At 43.1% G+C, this 27,880-nt stretch overlaps 1 protein-coding gene across 2 annotated transcripts in view; it reads right to left on the minus strand.

Annotated features, from left to right (window-relative positions):
- slc35f1 (solute carrier family 35 member F1) overlaps positions 1-27,880 on the minus strand; it is a 294,891-nt gene that overhangs the window by 84,033 nt on the left and 182,978 nt on the right. For both annotated transcript variants that reach the window (XM_087981104.1, XM_043684483.2), the window contains exon 3: positions 24,162-24,289. In XM_087981104.1, the coding sequence (XP_087837230.1) occupies positions 24,162-24,289 (128 nt within the window). The remainder of the gene's footprint in view (positions 1-24,161; positions 24,290-27,880) is intronic.

Below are 27,880 nucleotides of genomic sequence, written 5' to 3' on the forward strand. Positions count from 1 at the left end.
GATCATCCCTTTCTTATTTCTCAGTTCCACCCAAATAACGTCCCTGGATGTATTTCCGGGAATATCCTCCCTTAGCACAGCTGTAATGCTATCCCTTATCAAACATAGTACTCCCCCTCCTCTTTTACCTCCCTTTCTATCCTTCCTGTAGCATTTGTATCCTGGAACATTCAGCTGCCAGTCCTGCCCATCCCTGAGCCATGTTTCCGTAATTGCTACGATATCCCAGTCCCATGTTCTTAACCATGCCCTGAGTTCATCTGCCTTCCCTGTTAGGCCCCTTGCATTGAAATAAATGCAGTTTAATTTATTAGTCCTACCTTGTCCCTGCCTGCCCTGACTGTTTGACTCACTTCTGTTCTCAGCTGTACCCATCTCAGATCGATCTCTTTCCTCACTATCTCCCTGGCTCCCACACCCCCATCCTACGAGTTTAAATCCTCTGAAGCAGTTCTAGCAAATTTCCCTGCCAGTATATTAGTCCCCTTCCAATTTAGGTGCAATCCGTCCTTCTTGTACAGATCACTTCTACCTCAAGAGCGATTCCAATGATCCAAGAATGTGAATCCTTCTCCCATACACCAGCTCCTCAGCCATGCATTCATCTGCTCTATCCTCCTATCCCTGCCCTCACTAGCCCGTAGCACTGGGAGTAATCCAAATATTACTACTCTTGAGGACCTCCTTTTTAAATTTCTACCTAACTCTCTGTAATCTCCCTTCAGAGTCTCAACCTTTTCCCTTCCAATGTCGTTGGTTCCAATGTGGACAATGATCTCCTGCTGGCCCCTCTCCCCCGTGAGAACATTCTGCACCCTCTCTGAGACATCCTTGATCCTGGCACCAGGGAAACAACACACAATTCTGCTTTTTCTCTGCTGGCCACAGAAACGTCGGTCTGTACCTCTGACTACAGAATCCCCTAACACAATTGATCTCTTGGAAGCCTACGTACCCCTCATTGCATTAAAACCAGTCTCAATACCAGACACTTGGCTGTTCGTGCTACATTCCCCTGAGAATCCATCACCCCCCTACATTTTCCAAAACAGCATACCTGTTCCCAATAAGGTGATCATCCCTTTCTTATTTCTTATTTCTCAGTTCCACCCAAATAACTTCCCTGTATTTCCGGGAATATCCTCCCTTAGCACAGCTGTAATACTATCCCTTATCAAACATGCCACTCCCCCTCCACAAAAGACTCCTGCACTAGCTGCCTACCTCTCTCACCCTTCCTGGAGTTAACCCATCCATGTGACTGTATCTGAGACTTTCCCCCCTTCCTATAACTGCCATCCATCACATACTGTTGCTGTTGCAAATTCCTCATTGCTTCTATCTGTCTCTCCAACCGATCCATTCGATCTGATTAGATTCGCATCCAACAGCATTTATGGCAGATATAATCCGCAGTAACCCTTAAACTCTCTTTAAACTCCCACATCTGACAAGAAGTACATATCACTGTACTAAAGGCCATTTTTGCTCCTTCACAATCTACAGACCCAGAAAATAACACCATCTTATTCCTCTACAAACACCGCCCCAGGTTAAATTAATGGCGTATATTTTAAGTTTAATCAAGAGACTTATCTCCAAAAAACATATAATCAAGAAAGAATCCACGATACTCACTACTGCAGCTTTTCTATTGGACAGACTTAAAACAACAAATAACTTATCTGATTCAGTGCTGTGAACTTCGCCCAACAGTTCCTCCAAGATTAGTTGTGAATTTCACTATTTGTTAATTTTCCCAGATGCACTCCGATGTCCAGTGACGCACGAATTCAAACAGCAAAGGCAGCAACTGTGCAGGTTTTCTCTTTCTCTCTCTCTCTCTCGCCCTCCTGCACTGTCCCCACCATGTGCCTCCTCCGTCTGCTCCTCTTCCCCCCCAAAACTGCTGTTGTTTTGACTTTCCCCTTTCCAAACTTCCAAAACAATGCAACAGCACACAAAACAGCAATTGCTGCTCCTGGAACTCGAGGAAATCACCTCCAACACCCAAAATACCTCAAAAGAAGGAGCAGCTCTTACAGCCAGAAATTTTTCCCAGTCAGAGGGATAAATCTTGTGCAAGCTGTTTCCCTCAACTTCACCAAGTGTGGGCATCTCCGTCTGATGTGTGGGAGCAGCCATTACAGGCTCCAGGCAAGGGGAGGCTTGATTTGATTTGATTTGGTCTGGTTTGGGAAAGAATGGGTGGAGGCTTGACCTCCCTTCATGTTCACAAAAAAAGACCCACAACAATAGGAGCAAACAGAAAGCACTGAAAAAACTCAGCAGGTCTGGCAGTATCTGTGGAGAGAGAAACGGGAAACTGTGAAGAGAGAAACTAAGATGCTCTTTTCTTCTTTCCACAGATTTTCTCTGACTCCACAGACATTGCTAGATCTCCGAAGTCTCTTCAGCACTTTGTTTGCATTTCACATCTCCAGCATTCGCAATACTTGTTTTCACCTTGGGAAGTGGATCAAGACAGGTGGAGAAGGAGTAGCAGAATTAAAGGCATAAACCAATGCACAAACTGAGGCTCTCAAGTTGGCCAACAAGCTGGACAGATGGATCACGTCGAGTGGCAAGATGTAAGTAATGGGTAGGGAGTGAGATCACCCAGACAGTGCTGGGTGTATCACCCAAGCCTGGATATGGTGCGCAGCTGGGGCCGACAGCAAACATTATGTGTGTAGCCCAGCAGGCTTCCTCAGTGAGCGCAGACACTCGCTGTATAGACCATTCCCATTCTCCTGCTACCTTCTCCCCATAACCCTTACTCATCAATAATCTATTTATCTCTTAAAGACATTCAATGATGTCGCCTTCACAGTCTTCTATCATAATGAGCTCTATGGATCCATCACCTTCAGGCTGAAGAAAATCTCAGTTCTAAATGGTCTTGCTGTGCCCTCGGGTCCTAGTCGCTTCTACTAGTGGAAACAATTTCTCCATGTCCACTCTATCCCGCCCTCTCAGAGTTCTGTAAGTTTCAATGAGATCTCCCCTCATCCTTCTAAACTGCAACGAGTACAGAGCCAAAGTCCTCAACAGCTCTTCACATAACAAGCCCTTCATCCCCGGATCATTCTTGCAAATCTCGTCTGGACACCCTAGAATGCCAGAACACCCTTCCTTAGATATGGTGCCTAAAGCTACTCCTGATATTCTGAATACAGTCTGACCAAAGCCTTATACAGCCTCAGCAGTATATTTTTGCTCTTGTATTCTAGCTCTCTCTAAACAAATATTAACATTGCATTTGCCTTCCTAATTGCCAAGTGAACTTGCATCTTCACCTGAATAGAATCCTAAACCAGGACTCCTAATTTCCTTTGTGATTCAGATTTCTGAAGACTTTCACCATTTTGAAAATAGTCTGCGCCTCTATTCTCCCTACCAAAGCATATAACCTCACACTTTTCAACATTGTATTCCATCTGCTACTTCTCTGCTTACTCTCCCAGCCTGTCCAAGGCCTTCTGCAGCCTCCCTGCTTCCTCAAAACTACCTGTTCCTCCACCTATCTTTGTGTCATCTGCAAACTTAGCAACAATGCGCTTAGTCCCTTTGTCTAGATCATTGATGTGTAACATGAATAGCTGTAGTCCCAACAAAAGCTCTGAGGAACTCCACTAGTCATCAGTTGCCATCCAAAAAAAGACCCTTTATCCCCACATTCTGCTGTCTGCCAGTCAGACAATCTTCTATCCATGCCAGTAACTTGCCCTAAGACCATAGGCTCTTGTCTTATTTATTAGCCTCCTGTGTGACACTTTGTCAAAAGCCTTTTGGAAATCCAAATAGATAATGCCTACTGAATCTCCTTTGTCTAACTTGTTCATTACCTCCTTAAAGAATTCTAACAGATTTGTCAGGCATGGCATCCTCTTTGCAAAGCTGTGGTGACTCAGCCCTATTTTATCATGAACTTCCAAATACTCTGCAATCTCACCCTTAATAATAAAATCTTACCAGACTGTACTATCCTGTCTTCCGTCTCTCTCCCTTCTTAAACAGAGGTGTTACATTAACCATTTTCCAGTCCTCTGAGACTCTCCCTGCCTCCAGTGATTTCTTAAAAGGCAACACCAATCCCTCTTCAATCTCCTCAGCTATCTCTTTCAGAACTTTGGGGTGCAGTCCATGTGGTCTGGGTGATTAATCCAACTTCAGGCCTTTCAGCTTCCCCAGCACCTTGTCCTTAGTGATAGCCACTCCACTCACCCCTGCTCCTGACTCTCTTGAAGTTCCGGTATGTTTCTGGTGTCTTCCACTGTGAAAATGTTCCTATTTCAGTTCCTCTGCCATTTCTTTGTTCTCTCCATTACTACTTCACCAGCCCCATTTTTTAGCAGTCCAATGTCCACTCTTACCTCTCTCTTACCTTTAATATACCTTAAAAGCTCTTACAATCTTCTTTTATGTTACTAGCTAGCTTGCTCGCATATTTCGTATTCTCCACCCTTACGTTTCTTAATGATCCTCTCCTAGTTTTTAAATGCTTACCAATCCTCTGATTTCCCAGTAATTTTCACCATATAGTACATTTTGTCTTTCGCTTTTATGCTATCCCTGACTCCCCTTGTCAGCCATGGTTGCCTCGTCCTCCCCTTACTACGGATCTTCTTTCCTGTGATGAATTTCTGCTCTGCCTTCTGAACTACCCCCAAACACTCCTGCCATTTCTGCTTTACCATCTTCCCTGCTAGGCTCCCCTTCCAATCAACTTTCATCAGTTTCTCCTTTGTGTCTTTGTCATTACCCTTACTCATTTGTAATACCATTACATCTCATTTCCTTCTCCCTCAAACTGCAGGGTGAATTTTATTATATTGTGAATACTGCCTCTTAGGGATTTCTTTACCTTCAGCTCCCTAATTAAGGCTGGCTCATTACGCATCACCAAGTCCAGAACTGCCTGTTCCTTCGTGAGAACAATAACGTTCATCTTATAGTCTTATCCCAATAAAGCTAGTTGGCCTGTGGAACAGCGACTGCTTCTAGCTCAACCATGGGCCCAGATCTGGGCTCCTCCACTCCACCCCTTGAGTCCCTGCTGCTAAACCAACAACACTGATGCAACCACGCTTCACCGATCTCTGTCAATATCTCACCTCCACCATCGCTGGCACCATCATCAGATCACACTGGTCTAACCTCAATGAAGCAGCTAGGTCCTGCACTGGGACCGAACCAGTTGCTGTTGCCACCTCCGCCGTCAGGCACCTGAGCCTAGCTGTGGTCCTGGAACCTAGGCATCAAGCCAGGGAGTAGCTCCTCAGTTGCTGGGAGACCTCGGGATGGGGTGGAGTCTTATCAAAGGAATGAGAAACTATTAGGGATATGCAGGAATGTAAAGTTGCAGTTTGATTTTTATTCATTCATAGGATGAGGGCATTGCTGGCTTGGCCAACATTTACTGTCCATCCCTGGTTACCCAGACGGCAGTTGAAAATCAACCACATTGCTGGGGGTCTGGAGTCACAGGTAAGGATGACAGTTTCCTTCCCTAAAGGATTTTAGTGAACCAATTTTTTTTTTCCCAACAATTGACAATGGATTCATGGTCATCATTAGATTCTTAATTCCAGATATTTACTGAATTCAAATTCCACCATCTGCGGCGGTAGGATTCAAACACGGGGTTCCCCGAGTCTCCAGAGTAACAGGTCCAGCAATATTACCACTGGGTCATTGCCTCCCCTAAACTCAGATCAGCCATGAGCTTACTGAATGGTGAAGCAGGCTGGAAAAGCCTTCTTCCTTGTTTGTACAAACTCTGTTGGAAAATAAGAGTCTACATATCATAATTGCACAAAAGGATCTAATGGTGCAAAGTTACAAATCATTAGAAGTAACACGGTGGGTTAACAGAGCCATACAAGTGGAAGCCAAGACTCAGGATTCCCAATATAAGTCACGTATTGATATTGTTACTGGACTTGCAATTTGAAGGCTTGATGACTGCACAAGGGAAACGAGTTCAAATTCCAACATAGCAAATGAGAGAATCGAAATGTAATTAATTAAATAAATTTGCAATAAAATGTCAGCCTCAAGAATAACTGTCTGGAACAACTAAATTATTGGAAAAGCTTTCAGGGTATGAAATCTGCTATCCCTATCTGGTCTGGCCAACATGTTAATCCAAACTCAATGCAATGCATTTTACTCTTAACTCCTCCTTGTTGGCTCAAGGGCAATTAGGGTGACAGCATAAATTCGGACTTTACCAGCAAGACTCACATCACAATAATGAGTTGAAAATATTTCAAAAATGTACAGAAACACAACAGCAACTGTTAAAAAGACTGCAAGAATGATACCTGAACTTAACTCTTAGAAAAGTCTGGACAAACTTGGAAGCTTTTCTCTTGAAAAGCGATGACCTGATAGATATTTTTAGAGACCGATGTGGAACAGAAATCCCCTCGATGGAATAGCCTTTTTGTGTGTTGAGCCAAAAGGAAAATAATTGATTATTAATCTGATAGATCAAATATGTCATGGATCACTTAAACCATTCTCAGCAATATATAGCTGTCCAGCTTCCTTTCAAAGAACTTTACAGACTCAATGTTGAGTTCATTAAATAATAAGTACTCTAATTAGTATTCAAGAAGAAGAAAGGAGGGTAGCCCAACAGCATTTTCAAAAGACACTTAAGTAACTTGCTTGCTCCCATAACGTGTGTGTGCCTATAAACAGGAAAAGAAGCAAAGCTAAAATGAAATCACAGAAACGAAGATATAGTAAATAATAAAAACAATGTGTTGGTATCTGAAATAGCAAAAGAGTCAATTCCTTCATTAGTAGCTCCACACGAAATGGAGCAAAGTTAGGAATTCAAAGTTCATTGGTTGTAATTTTCCAACTACTCATTTTAAATGATTTGTATAGTCATAGAAAGGGGTCTGTGATAAATTCTTCTGCACTTGCCATGAATGTCAATCTATTTAAATAGTGTCTAAATACAATATAAATGCTCTGAAGTGATGGATGGAAAGGAATGAAATAAATTATATGTTGAGAAACACATGAAAAACGAATTCTACTTGCTCAAATAGCAGTGCCAATAACTTCCTTTGACATGGCACTAACACAATACTTCTACATTTCGGTATTAGTTCCTGAATAATTGAATAAAAATGCAATCTTATCCAGAGTTGTTTCTGATTGTGAATAATGGTGATTAAGTAACAACAGATCTTGAAGCAATGTGCAAAATTTCTAATTAAAAGCTCTGCCAAATAAAAAGAAAATGTGCATTTGGCTGTATGAGGCAATAACTGTCATCCATGTTATTAGATTCGGATATAAATTGTTCTGCAAATAAAAAATATGATATGTATTTTACAAAATTATAACAACACCAGAGGATTTGGGTGCTTATAGTTGTATGCGAAAGGATTAATGACATGTTTTCTCTAAAAATAGTTTTCTCTAAGGATAGTTTTCTGTAAAAGAAGTAATATCATATTGACGTCATATTGTTAGGAATTAGAACCCAAGTCTGCAAGGTTCCAAGAATCAGTCCTTCCTACCATGCACTGTAAATTGTTATGTTTAATAAAATTAATCAAATGCCAAATCGCAAGAGAGTACATTTCATCTTATTACACTGTCGACCCGGTGACCAGAGCCAGAACTGGAGGCAAGTGCATGGAGCACTTGAAGTGATGAACGTAACAGTCCACTGTTACAGGTGACACATAAGGCCAACCCAGAGAGAGGCTCAGCAGTGGCAGGAAGCCATGAGCAACAGACTTTAAGGCACCATACTGTAAGCAGTGAAAAAAATTGCAAAAGCACAAGAGAAATCCCACAGCAGATAATGCAGCAAGCAACATCCAAAATAAAATCAACGAACCACTGTGTGTGACAAATTCTTATGGATGGGAAAGCTCCAAGGAAACTGTACAAAAGAGGGCAACTCACACAATAGACTGCAGAAAGAGAAAGCCCATAGGAAAGGTAAAAGGAAGTACAAAGGAAAGAAAAGAAGTATTTCATTACCGCAGCCCACATAGCAGGTAGACCAACGACGGGAGATGTCTTGCCTTTACTAGGTTCTCTACAGAATGCAGAGGGCCCTAACCAGGCTAGGTTTTGACTCCAAAGACAACAAAGGTTTTTTTAGATATCAGGTCACTCCAGACCGCAACAGAAAACCAAAGACAAGACCATTGTATGAAGACAAAATGCTGTGGCTGCTGGAAATCTGAAACAAGCCAAGAATGCTGGTCTGACAGTATCTCTGGATATAGAAACAGAATTAACGTTAAGAGTCCAATATGACTATCTTCAGAATGGAAAGATGTTAGAAAAGGGTTTTGGTTTAATACATTAGACACAGATAGAGACTGAGTGCAAAAGACAATGGGATTTTTATTGGTGGAGGAAGAGGAAAAGAGATGTAAAATGAGTCTAAATTAAGGTGAGAGCAAAGTAGACAAGTCAAGGCTGTCGGGATGGACAGGCCTAGCTGGGGAGGAAGATGTAAGAAACATAGAGAACAGACATCATGTGGTCACATTCTGAAATTATTGAATTAAATATTGAGACCAAAATACTGCAGAAGCTGGAAGTCTGAAACAACACTGACAACACTCGATAAACTCAGCAGGTCTGGCAGCATCTGTGGAGAAAGAATTTATTTCTGTCCTGGGTCTGTTACAATATTCCAACAAAGCACAACACAATTCAAGGAACAATATCTCATCTTCCACTTTACAGACACAACGTTTCAATACTGAATTTCATAACTTCAAAACACTGACCATTTTATGCCTGGTCTCCATTTTTTCACATTCTCCATCAACCCCTCCTCCCACCCTCCCAACCCCCAGACTTCACCTAAAACCTTTGACCAGTCATCTCTTTCACGGCTTAATTTAGACATATTTTACATCTTTTTCTCCACCATTAGACAAAACCTTTGTCCTTTGCACTTGGTCTCTGCCTTTGCCAAAAGTTAACTAAAACAAAACTTTCAGTTCTGAAGAAGATTCACTCTGGTCTTGAAACATAAACTCTGGTTTTCTCTCTCTACAGATGCTGCCAGACTTGCTGAGTTTCCCCAGCAAGGTCAAGATTATTTTGCATGTGATCGAGAGTGACTATCACTTTATAGAGCCATAGAGTCATAGAGATGTACAGCATGGAAACAGACCATTTGGTCCAACCCATCCACGCCGACCAGATATCCCAACCCAATCTATCCCCACCTGCCAGCACACCTGGCCCATATCCCTCCAAACCCTTCCTATTCAGATACCCATCCAAATGCATCTTAAATGTTGCAATTGTACCAGCCTCCACCACTTCCTCTGGCAGCTCATTCCATACACATACCACTCTCTGTGTGAAAAAGTTGCCCTGTAGGTCTCTTATATCTTTCCCCTCTCACCCTAAACCTATGCCCTCTAGTTTTGGACTCCCCCACCCCAGGGAAAAGACTTTGTCTATTTATCCTATCCATGCCCCTCATAATTTTATAAACCTCTATAAGGTCACCCCTCAGCCTCCGCTGCTCCAAGGAAAACAGCCCCAGCTTACTCAACCTCTCCTTTTAGGTCAATTCCTCCAACCCCGACAACATCCTTGTAAATCTTTTCTGAACCCTTTCAAGTTTCACAACATCTTTCCGATTGGAAGGAGACCAGAATTGCACATAATATTCCAACAGTGACCTAACCAATGTCCTGTACAGCCGCAACATGACCTCCCAACTCTTGTACTCAACATCCTGACCAATAAAGGAAAGCATACCAAACGCCTTCTTCACTATCCTAGCTACCTGTGACTCCACTTTCAAGGAGCTATGAACCTGCACTCCAAGGTCTCTTTGTTCAGCAACACTCCCTAGGACCTTACCATTAAGTGTATAAGTCCTGCTAAGATTTGCTTTCCTAAAATGCAGCTCTTTCTGTGCTGTTGAAAACTTTTTTTTCCAGTTTGTTGCATATTTTCAGAACTAATGCATCATGGCTTTTCTTGTTTGTTAGAAGAAAAGATTGACTTGTTTCAGAAGTCCTCAACGTTTAGTCTTAGCCTGCAATTAATTATTGCTTTAATTATTGCTGAGTTGTAATACCCTTGGCATTTAACATTTATGTAGGACAGATTATGGGTGAGAAACCTTTTGTGATAAGTTCTACTTATTTCTGCAGTGCCTATTCCAAAGAACCTGCATATGTGTGGAGTTTGCACATTCTTTCCATGTCTGCTTCGGTTTCCTCCCACAGTCCAAAGATGTGCAGGTCAGGTGAATTGGCCATGCTAAATTGCCCATAGTGCTAGGTGCATTAGTCAGAGGGAAATGGGTCTGGGTGGGTTACTCTTCGGAGGGTCACTGTGGACTGGTTGGGCCGAAGATGTGCCTAGCGTATGTTCGGACTTTTAAATTTTCTGCACTTTAGGGAATCTAATCTAATCTAAAACTGGTAATGGAAATGAATCTCTTCTCCAGGATCTTTTTTCTTAAAATCATTTGAATTATATATCTATTGATTATAAGCCCAAAGTTACTAAACTAAAATAGCAATGAATTGAATACTTTGGTCAATTAAAAATGCCTTGGAGCATTCTGTTTAAGATGTGCCTAGCGTATGTTTGGACTTTTAAATTTTCAACAAAGACAGTAAACCAGGGCTTTCCAAAGTGAAAGTTGGAATCCCAAGTGGGTTCATGAGCTGAACTTTGGGTTGCCCATTCTGAGGCAGTACTGGCTGCTGTGGAGCTGTGACCTAGTCAAAACGGCTGTATTCTCTCACTCTCGTTCTCTCTCTCCCTCTCCCTCTCCCTCTCTCCCTCTCTCCCTCTAAAAGACTCCCACTTCTCAGTTCCCATAAAGGAGTTGCAACATATCTTCAATTGTATCATAATGGGAAAAAGTTTAGGAAGCATTGCAATGAGCCATGTGCTACTTTTTGAAGGTTAGAATATCAACTGGGTTTGTACACGATTAATTCTGTATGCAACAGGTGTCCACTAAAACGTCCCATATGCCTATCAAGGTGTCTGAGCAGAGAAAAATCCTCTGAGTACCTCAGTTCAGTGTCAAGTTGGGTCTTGCCTATTAATTTATGACATACTTCATTGGTATCAGTGAGCTGTTACCTTACACCATGCACTATTATTAAAAAAAAAATTTTAAATCTGAATTAAACTCCATCTGCCACTTCTCAGCCCATTGACCCATCTGATCAAGATCCTGTTGTAATCTGAGGTAACCCTCTTCGCTGCCCACTACACCTCCAATTTTGGTGTCATCTGCAAACTTACTAATGGTACCTCTTACGCTCGCATCCAAATCAGTTTTGTAAATGACAAAAAGTAGATGACCCAGCACCGATCCTTATGGCACTCCACTGGTCACAAGCCTCCAGTCTGAAAAACTACCCTCCACCATCACCTCCCTCTGTCTTCTACCTTTGAGCCAGTTCTGTATCCAAATGGCTAGTTCTCCCTGTATTCTGTGAAATCTAAACTTGCTAATCAGTCTCCCATGAGGAACCTTGTCGAATGCCTTACACAAATCCGTACAAATCACATCTACTGCTCTGCCCTCATCAATCCTCTTTGTTACTTCTTCAAAAAACTCAATCAAGTTTGTGAGACATGATTTCCCACGCACAAAGCCATGTTGACTATCCCGAATCAGTGAATTCCTAATCCCACGCAAAAAGTCATGTTGCCTATCTCTAATCCTGAAGAAGGGCTCATGCCCGAAACGTCAATTCTCCTGCTCCTTGGATGCTGCCTGACCTGCTGCGCTTTTCCAGCAACACAGTTTCAGCTCTGATCTCCAGCATCTGCAGTCCTCACTTTCTCCTATCCTTAATCAGTCCTTGCCTTTCCAAATACATGTATATCCTGTCCCTCAGGATTCCCTCCAACAACTTGCCCGCCACCCATGTCAGGCTCACTGGTCTATAGTTCCCTGGCTTGTCCTTACCACCCTTCTTAAACAGTGGCACCACGTTTGCCAACCTCCAGTCTTCCTCACCTCACCTGTGACTATCGATGATACAAATATCTCAGCAAGAGGCCCAGCAATCACTTCTTTAGCTTCTGACAGAGTTCTCGGGTACACTTGATCAGGTCCAGGGGATTTATCCACCTTTACCTGTTTCAAGACATCCAGCACTTCCTTCTCTGTAATATGGACATTTTGCAAGATGTCACCATCTATTTCCCTACAGTCTATATCATCCATATCCTTTTCCACAGTAAATACTGATGCAAAATACTCATTTAGTATCTCCCCCATTTTCTGCGGCTCCACACAAAGGCTGCCTTACTGATCTTTGAGGGATTCTGGAATAGTGGTGCTGGAAGAGCACAGCAGTTCAGGCAGCATCCTTAAGGGTGGAGAGATAAATGGGAAGAGTGTGGGGGTGGGGAGAAAGTAGCATAGAGTACAATACGTGAGTGGGGGAGGGGATGTAGGTGATAGTCAGGGAGGAGGGTGGAGTGGACAGGTGGAAAAGAAGATAGGCAGGTAGGACAAATCAAGGGGACAGTGCTGAGCTGGAAGTTTGGAACTGGGGTGAGGTGGAGGAAGGGGAAATGAGGAAACTGTTGAAGTCCACATTGATGCCCTGGGGTTGAAGTGTTCTGAGGTGGAAGATGAGGCGTTCTTCCTCCAGGCGTTGGGTGGTGAGGGAGCGGCGGTGATGGAGGCCCAGGACCTCCATGTCCTCGGCAGAGTGGGGGGGGGGGGGGGGGGGGAGTTGAAATGTTGGGCCACAGGGTGGTGTGGTTGTCCCAGAGATGTTCACTAAAGTGCTCTGCTAGGAGGCGTCCAGTCTCCCCAATAGAGAGGAGACCGCATCGGGAGCAACAGATAAGATAAATTATATTGGTGGATGTGCAGGTAAAAATTTGATGGATGTGGAAGGAACCTTTAGGGCCTTGGATGGAGGTGAGGAAGGAGGTGTGGGCACAGGTTTTGCAATTCCTGCGGTGGCAGGGGAAGGTGCCAGGACGGGAGGATGGATTGTAGGGGGGCGTGGACCTGACCAGGTAGTCACGGAGGGAACGGTCTTTGCGGAAGGCGGAAAGGGGTGGGGAGGGAAATATATCCCTGGTGGTGGGGTCCGTTTGGAGGTGGCGGAAATGTCGGCGGATGATTTGGTTTATGCAAAGGTTGATAGGGTGGAAGGTGAGCACCAGGGGCGTTCTGTCCTTGTTACGATTGGAGGGGTGGGGTCTGAGGGCGGAGGTACAGGATGTAGACGAGATGCGTTGGAGGGCATCTTTAACCACGTGAGAAGGGAAATTACGGTCTCTAAAGAAGGAGGCCATCTGGTGTCTTCTGTGGTGGAACTGGTCCTCCTGGGAGCAGATACGGCAGAGGCAGAGGAATTGGGAATACGGAATGGCATTTTTGCAGGAGGTAGTGTGGCAAGAGGTGTAATCCAAGTAGCTGTGGGAGTCGGTGGTTTGTAAAATATGTTGGTGTCAAGTCGGTCATCATTAATGGAAAGGGAGAGGTCCAGGAAGGGGAGGGAGGTGTCAGAGATGGTCCAGGTAAATTTAAGGTCAGGGTGGAATGTGTTGGTGAAGTTGATGAATCGCTCAACCTCCTCGCAGGAGCACGAAGTGGTGACAATGCAGTCATCAATGTAGCGGAGGAAGAGATGGGGAGTGGTGCCGGTGTAATTACAGAAGATGGACTGTTCAACGTAGCCAACAAAGAGACAGGCATAGCTGGGGCCCAAATGGGTGCCCATGGCTACCCCTTTGGTCTGAAGGAAGTGGGAGGATTCGAAGGAGAAATTGTTAAGGGTGAGGACCAGTTCAGCCAAACGAATGAGAGTGTCAGTGGAAGGGCACTGTTGGGGATGTCGGGAGAGGAAGAAACAGAGGGCTTGGAGGGCCTGGTCATGACGGATGGAGGTGTAGTGGGATTGGATATCCATGGTGAAGATGAAGCATTGGGGGCCGGGGAAACGGACGTCTTGGAGGAGGTGGAGGGTGTGGGTGGTGTCTCGAACATATGTGGGAAGTTCCTGGACTAGGGGGGATGGGACAGTGTCGAGGCAGGTAGAGATGAGTTCAGTGGGGCAGGAGCATGCTGAGACAATGGGTCGGCCAGGGTGGTCAGGCTTGTGGATCTTGGGAAGGAGGTAGAACCGGGCAGTGCGGGGTTCCCGGACTATGAGGTTGGAAGCTGTGGGTGGGAGATCTCCTGAGGTGATGAGGTTCTGTATGGTCTGGGAGATGATGGTTTGGTGATGGGGGAGTGAGGTCATGGTCGAGGGGGTGGTAGGAAGAGGTGTCCTCGAGTTGGCGTCTGGTTTCAGCGGTGTAGAGGTCAGTGTGACAGACTACCACTGTGCCCGCTTTATCTGCTGGCTTGATGGTGAGGTCGGGATTGGAGCAGAGGAGTGGAGGGCATGCCCGTTGTGAGGGTGAGAGGTTGGAGTGGGGTAGACAGGTTGAGGCGGTTAATGTCCCGGCCACAGTTGGAAATGAAGAGGTCGAGGGCAGGTAATAGGCCAGTACGGGCTGTCCAGGTGGATGCGGTGTGTTGGAGGTAGGCGAAGGGGTCCTCGGAAGGTGGGCGGGAGTCCTGATTCTAAAAGTAAGCTCGGAGGCGGAGGAAGCAGAAGAAGTGTTCGACGTCACGGTGTGTATTAAATTCATTGATGCATGAGCGGAGGGGGATGAAGGTGAGTCCTTTGCTGAGGACTGATCGTTCGTCCTCAGTGAGGGGGAGGTCTGGAGGGACGGTGAAAACTCGGCAGGACTGGGAGCTGGGATCTGGCGTGGGTGTGGAGCTGGGAGTGGGGGTGGAGCCTGTAACTGAAGTGGGTGTGGTGGTAGGGGAAATGGGGGTGGAGTCATGAGCAGGGGTGGTGTTCCCCTCAGGGTTCTGGGGGGTGGGAATGGTGACAGTGGGATCTGTGGGGGGGGGGGGGGGGGGGGGGGGCGTGTCAGCGGAATGCAGGTGAGTGACGTTGGTGGGGGCGGAAGTGGTGGCAATCACGGCAGCGGGGGGCGCAGAAGTCACTGAGCATGTGACATCAGCGATGATGTGCGGGGCGGAAGTGTTATCACATGTGGTGCAAGAGGAATTGTGAGGGGTGGAACTGGCTATGGACGTGGCCATGATGGGAGCGGAAGTGACGTCATCAATCAGCATGGGGATGGTGGCTGCACTAGCCACGTGGCTAATGGCGTCCAAGCAGTTCCAGAGGCCAGGGCAATCGACTGGAAGGTTTGAGGAGTGCTGGTTATGGAGGCGGGTAGATAAAAGTTGGTTGTACTTACAGTTTTTGATGTTTGAGATGGAGTTGAAATACTGTTTGTTGACAGTATGAATTCTCCTGAGGACGTAGTACAGAAGGGGTCCTTTGCAGTTCTGAGAGAGTGTGGCCCTCAGCTGAGGCAGGACTGACTGTAGAGAGGTTAAGTGCCGGCGCATTGCTGCGAGTGTGGAGCAGAGGATCTTGAAGGGGAACCATTGCTGGTATTTTTGAATCTGTCGTCTGTACTGTTTGTCCTGTTCGGGTCCGAACTCTGCTGGTTTAAAGGTGGTCCGGAGTCCGTGTGGGATAAGTTGGTTACGGAGGTAGGCACTGAGGAAGCAAATGTGGCTGTAGTAGCGAGTCTGTTTCAGGACATGGTTGAAGAGCTTCAGGGCAGAGGAAATGACCTGGGAGTTGCAGTGGGAGAGGGACTCCCTGAGATTCTTGTAGAGAGAGGAGGAGAACTTCTTCAAGGCAGGCTTTGAGGGACCCTATTCTTTCCCTTGTTACTCTTTTGTCCTTAATGTATTTGTAAAAACTCTTTGGATTCTCCTTAATTCTATTTGCCAAAGCTATCTCATGTCCCCTTTTTGCCCTCCTGATTTCCCTCTTAAGTATACTCCTACTTCCTTTATACTCTTCTAAGGATTATAAAACTTCCAGAGATGCAGAATATCTCGGTGAAGCTTAAAGTGAAGCATTAATAGAAGATCAAACGGATCAAAGTTCGAGAAGAACTAGCTGCCTCCCTGCATGGTCGGGTCACTGCAACACCAACAAACTACCACACTGCTACATCGGGGTCTGGAGTGTGGTAACCACCAGTGTCTGGAGAGGGACTTTGGCACTCGGTGACGTAGCACTGGTGAGCCGGGTGGAATTCTAGCAGTCGGCAGCATTCTGACATCATTGAGGTCCAGAGTGGTTGGCGGCTGGTGAGCCTGGATGGCGGTTGACAATGAGGTGACTGGTAAACCCAGGAGGGATTCTGGTGGTCAGCAGCAAGATGGTAGCATGGAGAAGATTGAGTCCAACACAGAGGAAAGAGAGAACTGAACATAGGGGAAAACGTGCCCAGTGTGGGGGAGAAAGTGAACTGAACATGGGGAAGCGTGTGCCCAATGCAGAGGGGAGAGTGAACTGAGCATAGGGGAGAATGTACCCAGCGTGGGGGAGAGAGTGAACTGAACATGGGGAAGCGTGTGCCCAGCGCAGAGGACAGAGTGAACTGAGCACAGGTAGCGTGTACCCAGTGTGGGGGAGAGTGTGAACTAAGCACTGGGGAGAGCATACCCAGCGAGAGCATACCCAGCGCAGAAGACAGAGTGAATTGAGCATGGGAGAGCGTGTGCCCAGTGTGGGAGAGTGAACTCAGCATGGGGGAGCACATGCCCAACGCGGGGGGAGAGTGAACAGAGCATGGGGGAGCATGTGCCCAACGTGGGGGAGAGAGCGAACTGAGCACGGGGAGATCATACCCAGTATGGGGGAGAGAGTGAACCGAGCACGGGAAGAGCATACCCAGCATGGGGGAGAGATCAAGCACTCGTGGACAATGTGAGTTCCCTTGGGGAAAGCCCAATGTGGACCATCTGCAGGCTCATGGCTGAAGGAGGACTGCTGAACTTTGAACTTTATTTCTTTACTTTTCTACTTGATACTAAGAAGAATTGTAATGTTCAACCTTTAATTTATTTATTTTTCTACTTTGTACCCAAGGTTTTGTCCAAGAAGGCCTTTGAGTCTCAAAGGAAAGCTGACAGGAAGCTTCCAAAAATCCGGCTCAGAGACATCCAATGTTTTCATGCAGCTGGTACAGCAAAGAAGAACACTCAAGAAAGGGAAAGATTTCTTGGAAATATTTAGAGTTCCAAGATGACTATGTACTAACTATTCTTGCTACAATTAATGAGTGATGAATTTGTGTCAAAATAGACACAAAGGGAAAGAATGAACGTTTTCATTTAAGTTTGCAGAAGACTATCAGGAAGAAGCACAACTTTATTACGGATGGATACACTTGCAAAATGTCGATGAACTGTTGAAAAATAGCTTAGAAATACATGCAAGGAAATAAATTTGCCATTCTGCACACTGCTGTGCAATGCAAGAACATTTTACAGTCCCCACATAGAAGACTATTTGCTCACTAGCGATGATGCCCTTCTATCTTCTGATGGAGTTTCAGAAACGTTCTCTCCAGAGAAGTTTACATCCCACTCCAGCTCTCTGCTCATCTTCCTAGATATGATAAGACAGTCTATGCATGCTATATGTCATCGATGAGAGCTGTAAATGCTGCTGAACTTTAATACCTCAAGCCAAAGATGTCGGGCATGGGAAGGGAGGAAATGAGAGAAGAGTTAAATGCTCATGGCTAAAAGTTAATCATTAAAAAAGTAAAATAACTTCAGCTATTGAACATGTGTGAACAGAGCTGAGGCGTGTGTCACTTCTGGGATTAAAGCCTGAGTTTGGACGCTTCCAAAGAGCTGTCCTCTCTTCCCAATGTCTTATAACTGGCTATATTTAATAAAGCTTTTTCATGTTCTCACACAACAGTGAAGATCTCATCTCCTACAATGGCTGTATTTGTTCTTGGATGTAAGTACTGCTGGCAAAGTCAGCATTATTGCCCAAACCTAACTGTCCTTGAGAAGTCAGTACTGAACACCTGCTTGAACCATTGCAGTCCATGTGATGTAGTTACACCAAATGATGTTGAACCAAACAAGCTGGTTTGTGTGTTTTGGATGGTTAGGGTTAGGGTTAGGACCTGCCCTTTAATCCACTGTATTTACGTGGCTAATCCAGTTCCGTTTCTGATCCATGGTAGCACTCGGGAGGTTACTGGTGGGGGATTCAATGATTGGCAGTTCCATTGACCATCAAGGGATGATGCTTTGATTATCTCAAATAAGAGATATTCATTTACTGGCATGTATGGGGGATGAAGATTAATTATCATTTGCAGCTGAAGCCTGGGTGTTGCGAGGAAAACAGACTGTTTGGTGTCTGTGATATGCACAGAACAGTGCTCCATCACAAGTGGGCATCCCCACCTCCAAACTTATTTTGCAGGAAAGCTCAGTCAAATGTCCATTTAAGGAAGTGATACAATCCATATCTATATAATCATTTAAAGCTTACACCATCACTGATATACTTTGGTTACCGTTAAGCAGAAACTTAGACAGCCATATAAATACTATGGCTAGAAGAGCAAGTCAGAAGCTGGATACTTTATCATAAACGTCTCCCCTCTATCATTTACAAAGCATTGTAAGTAAACTGATGAAATGCTCCCACGTGTGTGGATGAGTGAAGTTCCAATGCTCAGGAGGTTTGATGCTATCCAGGTCAGCTGATTGATCAGCTCCTCGCACTACCTTAAACTGTCTCACTGTTTCATCATCGTTGCTGGGTCAGGAATGTTGGGAGGTGGTCTCTTGTCAGCAATGGTGACTGCCTGGCACTTTAATGGCACGAATTTTCCTTACCATTTATCAACCCAGGCTTGGCTGTTAACCAGGTCTTGCTACAAACATGACTTCTTCAATGATTTCAAACTGTAATCAGTGACATATATAGAGGATATAGGTGATGTCAAGCCAACACTGTAACCTTCATCTAACACAAGGAATTACATGAAGAATACCAGTCTTTTCCAACAACACATTGGATTAGTAAAACTGAGAGCTAGGCCCACTTATTAGATCCTGTTTTAAGCCACTTGCATTTAATTTCCATCTTTTCAAACTTTATTTTTTCTCTCCTGTCATCCATTTGTTCATACTTACAAATTAGCTACATTTCTTACAATTAGCTTTTGAAAATATGTGAATATTAAATTTACCTCAATGGGCCGACTAATTTGTCAACATTTGACTCACATGATGGATTAGATTCTCATGATCATAACTGGTCTCAACACCTGTGGATATCAAACTTCCGAATCTATTGACTTGTGTATTTCCGGAAAAAAACACATTATGTTGAAGCATTTCATATTGCACTCCTCAGGACAAGTCACAAGGACACCAAAGTAAAAGGAAAGCAACAGTTAGACAACATGTGAGGACAGTGCTGATGAGTTGAAAATGGCATTGTCCTGGGAAAGGAACCAGTGAATGGCTGTCACCTATTTTGTTGAGTTGAAATCAGTACAGTATGTATACGTGTTCTCTCTATCTGCAGAGGTGAGGGTCCTATATATTAAAATGTGTAGGTTCTAATAAACACAACCATTTCATGTTGCGAGCCAATTGACAATCTTAAGTTGGTTGTCAATATTATTCTTGACATATTCTGGATTATTTAGCAAATGTCCTATTGTGGATCCACATTTAACACTGGACACTATGTTGTTAGTTTTGCAAGCCTGGGCTGGTTGATTACTATCAGTACTCTACTTATTGCAAATAGCCAAAGGAATATGCTGCTGACACAAAGTGCCAGTTTTTAAGACATAGGGTCTATATACCTAGAATCACACCAGCACTGAAATTCACAGAGCACCTTACTCAATTTCATCTGCGTGATAGGCATAATCTTTCTTTGCTATGACTCATATTGCTAATATATAATACTAGAAAGATAGCTGTTCATTATGATATTAATTCCCAACATTTCTCTTACATTCTCTTGCTTAATTATTATGGCTGAATCACAGTTTTGATAGCAATAGTTGAAGTTCACTCTAAAGTTTATAACATGTGGGCCACAGGAATTGACCACTTAGCTCTGGAACCTGTTCAGATATTCAATAAAATCATGCCTTATCAGTGACATAGTCCACATTGCACTTTTGTCCCTTATCACTTAATCCCTTTGATTAATGAAAATCCATCGATCATAGTTTTAACATTGATGTTTTTTAGAAAAAGTTCCAAATGTCTACCATGCCTTTGCATGAAGAAGTGAATTATAATTCAGTTTTGAAAAGTTTGGTTCTAATTTTATAGATTACGCCCCCAAGACTCCTCCCCCATCAGAAATATTTTCTCCCTAAATACTTTAATATCTGAAACATTTGTTCAGATAACCCTCTTAATCATCTAAATTCCAGGAAGTACAGCTCTACTTCCTGAGTTCCTTCCTTGTTCTTTTAACCTTGGGAGAATTGGTGAGGTCAAATCAAAAGGACCGGACTAGATTGTCTGACAGACTTTCAAGTCATGATGTCCGGATTAAATGGAGGTTCTGAATCTGAATCTGTCAGCAGTGAGACCTCCACTGAGCATTAAATGACCGACTCCTCAATCAGGAGGTATCATCTCATAGAGATGCCAATCAACCTATAACTTGCAGCAATACCACTGAGAGAAGTATGTACTGATCAGACTACAGGCATTGCTCAGGTTCTAAATGGTGGGAGTGCTACACAAGCATAATTCTGGGAGCATCACAGAAGAGACAGATGGGAAGCCCAGGATTTGGGGAGGAGTGAGGGATGTGAGTGTCATGTCAATAAGGCTGGAAGGGAAAGAATGCCAAGGGCTTGTGGAGGAGACCAATGGGAAAGGGAACAATGAGGGACAATGCCTACTCCTAATTTCCTGCCCACAGCCCGAGCAAGCTAATGTTCTTGACCTCCTCCTGTTGACCTCAAAATGATAAGGTTGAAGGAGAGCTCTTCAGTGGCCAATAATTGCCCACTTAAGGGCCTTAAGAGCAAGTGACCTGGCTTACATCTTCAACCTCCTACCCATAGCCTTTTTGTCAGGTCAAGGGGAGAGGCAGATAGGCAGTGGGTAAGACAAAGGGAATTTTATAGGCCAGTCCGCTAATCAACCCTGGTAGAACTTGTAGAATTCTGGTTTATTATATGCCAATCCAAATAAATGGCAAAACTGAAATATGTTGGCCTTTGAATGGTGCAGGCAAGAGCACAACGGTAGGAAACACAATAATTTCAACTACTAGGACTATTTTGTTTGAATTTGAAACCCGCAAACCTCTTCTGGGCACATCACATGCACCATTGTTTGGTGTTGAGTAAATGTAAATATTTTAGAAGAGGACCACAGATCTACATCTGACTCTTCACTGACATGGATCCCACAAAGTTTGATGGGAGGTGATGGCATAGTGATTATGCTACCAGAAAAACAATCCAGAGGTCCGAACTAATGCTCTGGTGACATGAATTCAAATCCTATCCCGAAAGCAGAAGTTGGTGGAATTTAAATTCAATTGATAAATCTGCAATTAAAAGCCTAATCACAGATTGCTATAAAAATCCAACTGGCTCACTGACATTCTTTTGAAATGAAAATCTGCTGTTCTTACCTAATGTGGATTAAGTGTCACTCCAAACTCAAAGCAATGTAGGCAGCTCTGAAATAGCCTAACTGGATATTCATATCAATGACAATTAGGAATGATTAACAAATATTGGTCAGCATCCCATTAATGATTACATTTTAAAAAATCTTTACATTCTGCCTATAAACATGATTGAGGCCAGTTTTGCAAGAGTGATTAATCAGACTTAACTAGCTAATGATCACTGTGGCATGAGGTCACATAATTCAGGTCACATTATGACTAGGCTGTTTCTGAAGCACAAACCAACTGTGTTACCACTCAAGCACAGCATTGCCTTCATGTCTACAGTTCCAGTTTCCTTTGGGAACATGCATTAATCAGTTTTAAAAGTGAAGTCTGCTCAGCCCTGCAGACATGGCTGAGCAAGTACTGACAAACAGCTACAGAACACATTTTGTGTGTCTTGGACTTCAGGATCCCGTGTACTCATTTTCCTTTACTTCTAAGATTGTCACCCAGAGGGGTTTCTATTTAGACACCCACTCGGTGCCTTCAATGGTGCTGAGGGGAATAAGAACTGCACCAATCAGAATGAAAACACATGTATAACTTGAGAAAAGATCAAGCAGAAATAACATTGAACAATTTCTACGGAGTACTGTGTGCAGTTCTGGTCACCATGCTATAGGAAGGACATTACTAAACTTGAGGGGGTTCAGAAAAAATACCAGTATTTGCCGGGAATGGAGAGTTTGAGACATAAAAATAGGCTGGAAAGACTGGGATTTTCTTCACTGAAGTGTACGAGAATGAAGGGTGACCTTAAATGAGATTTATAAAATCATGAGGGGGATAGATAAGGTGAATGACAAGAGCCTTTCCCTTGAAGTGGTGGAGTTCAAAACTAAGGGGCATTATTTAAGGTGAGAGAAGAAAGATTTAAAAAGGACATCAGAGGCAACCTTTTTAACACAGAGAATGGCAGCAATTTTTGAGAAGATTTGTAGCTCAGGTTGATGATAAGTATAAACTGGAAGGTTTGTTTTCAGATGTTTCGTCACCATACTAGGTAACAGCATCAGTGAGAATCCCTGGTGAAGCGCTGGTGGTATGTCCTGCCTCTCTATTTATAGGTCTTGGTTTTTTAAGGTGAGTGATTTCATTTTCAGTTCTTTTTTACAAGGGAAGTTGATGGGGTCTAAGTTAACGTGTTTATTGATGATGTTCTGATTATACCATGCCTCTAAGAATTCACTTACATGACTTTGTTTTGCCTGTCCTAGAATGTGTGTGTCAAAGTGGTGTCCTTCTTTGTACAAAGTTAAAAATCACACAACACCAGGTTATAGTCCAACAGGTTTAATTGGAAGCACACTAGCTTTCGGAGCGACGCTCCTTCATCACCTGATGAAGGAGCGTCGCTCCGAAAGCTAGTGTGCTTCCAATTAAACCTGTTGGACTATAACCTGGTGTTGTGTGATTTTTAACTTTGTACACCCCAGTCCAACACCGGCATCTCCGAATCCTTCTTTGTATGTATGGAAACTAGTGATAGTGGGTCGTATCTTTTGGTGGTTAGTTGGTGTTCATATATCCAAGTTTCCTGCTTGTTTGTCCTAAGTAGTGTTTTTTTACAGTTGTTGCATGGCATTTTGTAAATTACGTCAATTTTGCTGGTAGTATCTAATGGATCCTTTAGGTTCATTAGTCACCGTTGAAGTGTGTTGGTAGGTTTGTGGGTTACCATGATACCAAGGTAGTCTGGAAATCATTTCAGAAATGTCTTTGATGTAAGATAATGTGGCTTTAGTTTTTGGTTGCATTGTGTCTGCTGGTTTGGATTAGTTTCTGTGGAATCAGCGGATCGTGTTTATTAGGTACCCGTTTTTCTTGAAAACGTTGTGTAGAGAGGGATTTGTGCTTGGAATGAACTGCCAGAGAAAGGGGTGGATGCAGGTACAGTTAAAACATTTAAAAGACATTGGATAAGTTTATGAATAGGAAAGGTTTGGAGGGATATGGTCAAGTACAGGCAGGCGGGAATGGTTTAGTTTGGGAACATGGTCAGCATGCACTAGTTGGACCAAAGGGTCTGCTTCCATGCTGATTGACTCTCTAACTCTATTAGAAAACTTTAACAATAATTAAAAATATGAAACTTGCAACTAATGATGTGCTGGCACTTAGCTAGAAAATCATGAAAGGTACAACTGAATGACTTTTGGATATGAAGTTCCCAACTATTTCCAAAATTACAGGTCATCACCCTTTCTGTTTTATCCCTTAAGCTAGTTCATAGAGATTTTAACAACAAATGAGTTGCAAGCCGTGCAATCAGGTACTCATTCACAACAATGGTTTCTTTATTATCCTTGCATTTTAGAAACGTCAACAATAGGGCGGGTTGCATCTTCACTGCATTTTCATTCAACTAAATGAAAATCCATCAGGTTCTACAAAGTGTGTGAAATCTGGCACACCAGGTCACTATCTAGGCAGCAAACATTGACATCAACATGCAATGAAAACAAACAGGACAAGAACATAGGCATTAATTGATCAAACAAAAATTTACTGTGTCTCCATTTCAGCTTCGATATAGTTAATAGCAAACCATTGCACACCTACCTGCACACTAGTCAGGGTTGTATACTGGTAAGCCTTTATTACAAGGTAGTTGGCTTCTATATCTATTAATCCCAAGATCATATACTTCCACCATCTTCGTTTTAATATTGCCAACAGATTCTCTTCCCCTGTGCAAAAGAAAAGACCACCAGGTTACAAGTGCAGCCAGTCATTATGTAAAACATTGCTGTGGTTAAAATTACTCAGTTGCAAACAACCCAGTGATTTTGTTAAACGAGGGCATATATTCCTCTTTTCATCAAATTGGTAACAGCCATGAGATTGGGGTGAATACAACCAAAGTGTCTGTGATTTCATCTTTGCTCACAACAGCCCAGGTACCAAGTACATCGCTATGGGGTAAGCTTGAAAAACCTAACCCTCACATCATTCATACATCCAAGTGGCCAATTTTTCTGTTATTTCACATTTATCACATCTTAATCTGATTAAATGTGTTTATTGACGCAAAATGAAAATATTAAAGTATTTCAATATTTTAGGCACTCAAGTGTCACTGATTTGGGACACTTGTCTCTGCTATTATGAAACTCAAAACTCTTAATTTTATGGGTGTAGATTAAGTCATTTTGATCAGGCAAAGGAGAAAGAGAAAAACGTAGTCATTACAGACACTAAAAGATAATTGGTTATTTATTGTTATAAAACATATTTGCAACTCAAAATGTAATTTTTAACTTAAAGATGCACAATTCAGTTCATGAAGGAAGACACATCAACTTAGAACTTGAAGAACTTGGACTTGCTTAGTGTCAGAGGCTTGGATGGGGGACAATTTGCTACATGTGTATAGAAGGGTTTTTTAAGTCCAACTAGGGAAGGAGCTACACTAGATCTGTTATTAAGAAATGAGCCGGTAGGTGATCACTGTTTCAGAGTGAGAGCATTTTGGGAACAGTGATCATAATTTTGTAAGCTTTAAATTACTTATGGATAAAAATAAGAGCAATCCTTGGGTGAAAGAACTAAGTTGGTGAAAGACTAACTATCACAATATTAGGGAGGAACTGGGGAATGTAGACTGAGGGTGGTTAGTTGAGGATAAATCCACATCTGGCGTTTGAGAATATTTTAAAGGCCAGTTGATTAGAGTTCAGGACCAGCATGTAAAAATAAGGAAAAGGATGGGAAGATTTGGGAACCTTGGAATGACAAGAGAAATTGAGAAATTAGTCAAAAAGAAAAAGGAGGCATATGTAAGGTTTGGGAAACGGAAGACAGACAGAGCCCTTGAAGAATACAAAAATGGCAGGAAAGAACCCTGACAAGGAATTGGGAAGGCACAAAGGAGCCACAAAATGTCTTTGGCAAACAGGATTAAGGAAAATCCTTAGCATTTTATACATATATAGGAACCAAGAAGGTAGCTAGGGAAAGGGACAAAGGAGGGAATTTATTAATGGAACCAGAGAAAGTGGGTAAGATCCTTAACAAATACTTTGCATCAATATTCACAAAGGAGAAGGACATGGTGGATGCTGAGTCTGGGGAAGGGTATGTTGATATTCTGGGATAATTACACTATTTCCTTTGTACATCTTAGGTTGTCAGGTCATCTCCATATATCCAATTTGGTCTAATCACAAACTGATATGTTCCTGATGGTTTTGGTCATCCTTTAATCACTACTTCTCACAGCATTGAAGACATGCATCTTATTTGATAGTTAGTTTCCTTGGAGTAAAGTACTTGTCTGTTATATTCAGTGTGTCTGCTGGGTTGACAACTCCCAAAGCATGAAGAGCTATGGCTTCATCTTGAATCCAGAAGATTCCACACTGTCTTCACCAAGAGGGTTACTCTCAACAGCATGTTTGCAGTATGTATCTGCTTCCAATGCTTATACATCACTTCCAGATGACATCTCTGTAACCTGAGTAACAGCCATTGCAGATGCTTTAGAGCAGAGACTAGCAGTTTGAGGGAAATGCTATGAGGTGCCTTGTGGTCAGACTCGACTGTCACTTTGCTTCTTTTAAGTTGGTACACATGCAAAGTCAATGACTAGGCAATCTTTCTCAATCTAGGCATAACATCTTTCTGCTTGTGTTAGTGCCCTAGATGTAAATGTAACTGTTTGACTTTGCTGCATTCAGGTTTCCACAAGTCCTGTCTTACTGGTGTCACACTGCAGGATGACTTCACCATTGACAGAGACTGCAGTAGTTTTTCAGCACTGGCATTGGAGTCACTAGCTGATTGATTCACAACTTTGGCATTTCTACACTGGTCAATTGCTCTCCCTGGTGTAAGTTTGCCTTGTTCTGAAGAAGGATCACAGAACCTGAAACATTAACGCTGCTTTCTCTGCAGATCCTGCCAGACCTGCTGAGTTTCTCCAGCAGTTTGTATTTTTGTTTCTGATTTCTGATCAGGAATTCTTTGGTTTTTTTTATATAAGTTTAACTTCTCTCAGTCAGTTCTGTCTCTAATTAGCTCAGACTTTAATTGTGCAAATTCACAGGTTTCTGAATGTTGAGTTGATGATGTTACATATTGAGCAATCGACTCTTTGTTGTCTACTACTGAATACTTAAAAGTTCACATGCAGCATTCAGTTTGAGCTCAAAATGTGCCGTCAAAGCTTTTAAAATTATTGTGTTTCTTCATTCTGTTGTTCAGCAATATTAAAGATGAAATATATTTTTGAACAGTCTCATCCCAACAGTGTTAAAAGTATCGAGGAGAAAGTGAGGACTGCAGATGCTGGAGATCAGAGCTGAAAATATGTTGCTGGAAAAGCGCAGCAGGTCAGGCAGCATCCAAGGAGCAGGAGAATCGACGTTTCGGGCATAAGTCCTTCTTCAGGAACCAGTGTTAAAAGTATAGTGGGCTTGGTCTGGTTTGCTCAACAAATCTGTTAGTATTACCTAATTCTATCATTGTTCATATCCCCAATATCCTCATATCCCAAATAATTTAAACATGAGCTAGTGCAGGAAAAGGTGCAACCATTTTTGCGTAAGCAGCTTTCTTTGTTGTTTTCTTTTGTCATTTTCAGTGGCAGTTCACATCTCTGTGATGTGCTTTTTATTTCAGCTCTGGACACTCTCCACTTCTGACAATATGTTTCCAGTGTAACTGCAGTGAGTTCAGCAGAAAGACTTTACTGAAGGGAAGCTTAAGATGTTTGCCTCCAGGGCATGTGCCTCATGGTACAAGTCACATGACTATGGCACATTAGGATAGACATTTGTACATGATCGTATTTTAATCCAAACAAAATTATAGTTGGATCTGAAAAAGCATGGTTGCTACCTACTAGCTCTAAATTGTATTTTTTTTTGTTTACATTTTTGTGATAATCTTTATAATTACAGAAATATAAATAATTATGACTGTCTTGCAGAGTTAATAACTGGCTCATGTTTGCTGGCGACAAAATTAAAGGTGGACAGATTTCATTGAATCCCTACAGCATGGAAGCAGGCCCTTCAGCCCAACAGTCCACACCAACCCTCCAAAGAGCGACCCACCCAGACCCATTCCCCCTACCCTACATTTATCCCTGACTAATGCACCTAACCTACACATCCCTGACCACTATGGGCAATTTAGCATGGCCAATTCACCTTATCTGCACATCTTTGGATTATGGGAGGAAACCCACACTGACTCAGGGAGAATGTGAAAAGACAGTCGCCCAACGCTGGAATCCAATCCGTGTCCCTGGTGCTGTGCGGTGGCAGTGCTAACCA

This window comes from Chiloscyllium plagiosum, unplaced genomic scaffold (genome assembly GCF_037043375.1).
Source record: "Chiloscyllium plagiosum isolate Xiang-an unplaced genomic scaffold, Cpla_swu_hap1 HiC_scaffold_3, whole genome shotgun sequence".
NCBI lineage: Eukaryota > Metazoa > Chordata > Chondrichthyes > Orectolobiformes > Hemiscylliidae > Chiloscyllium > Chiloscyllium plagiosum.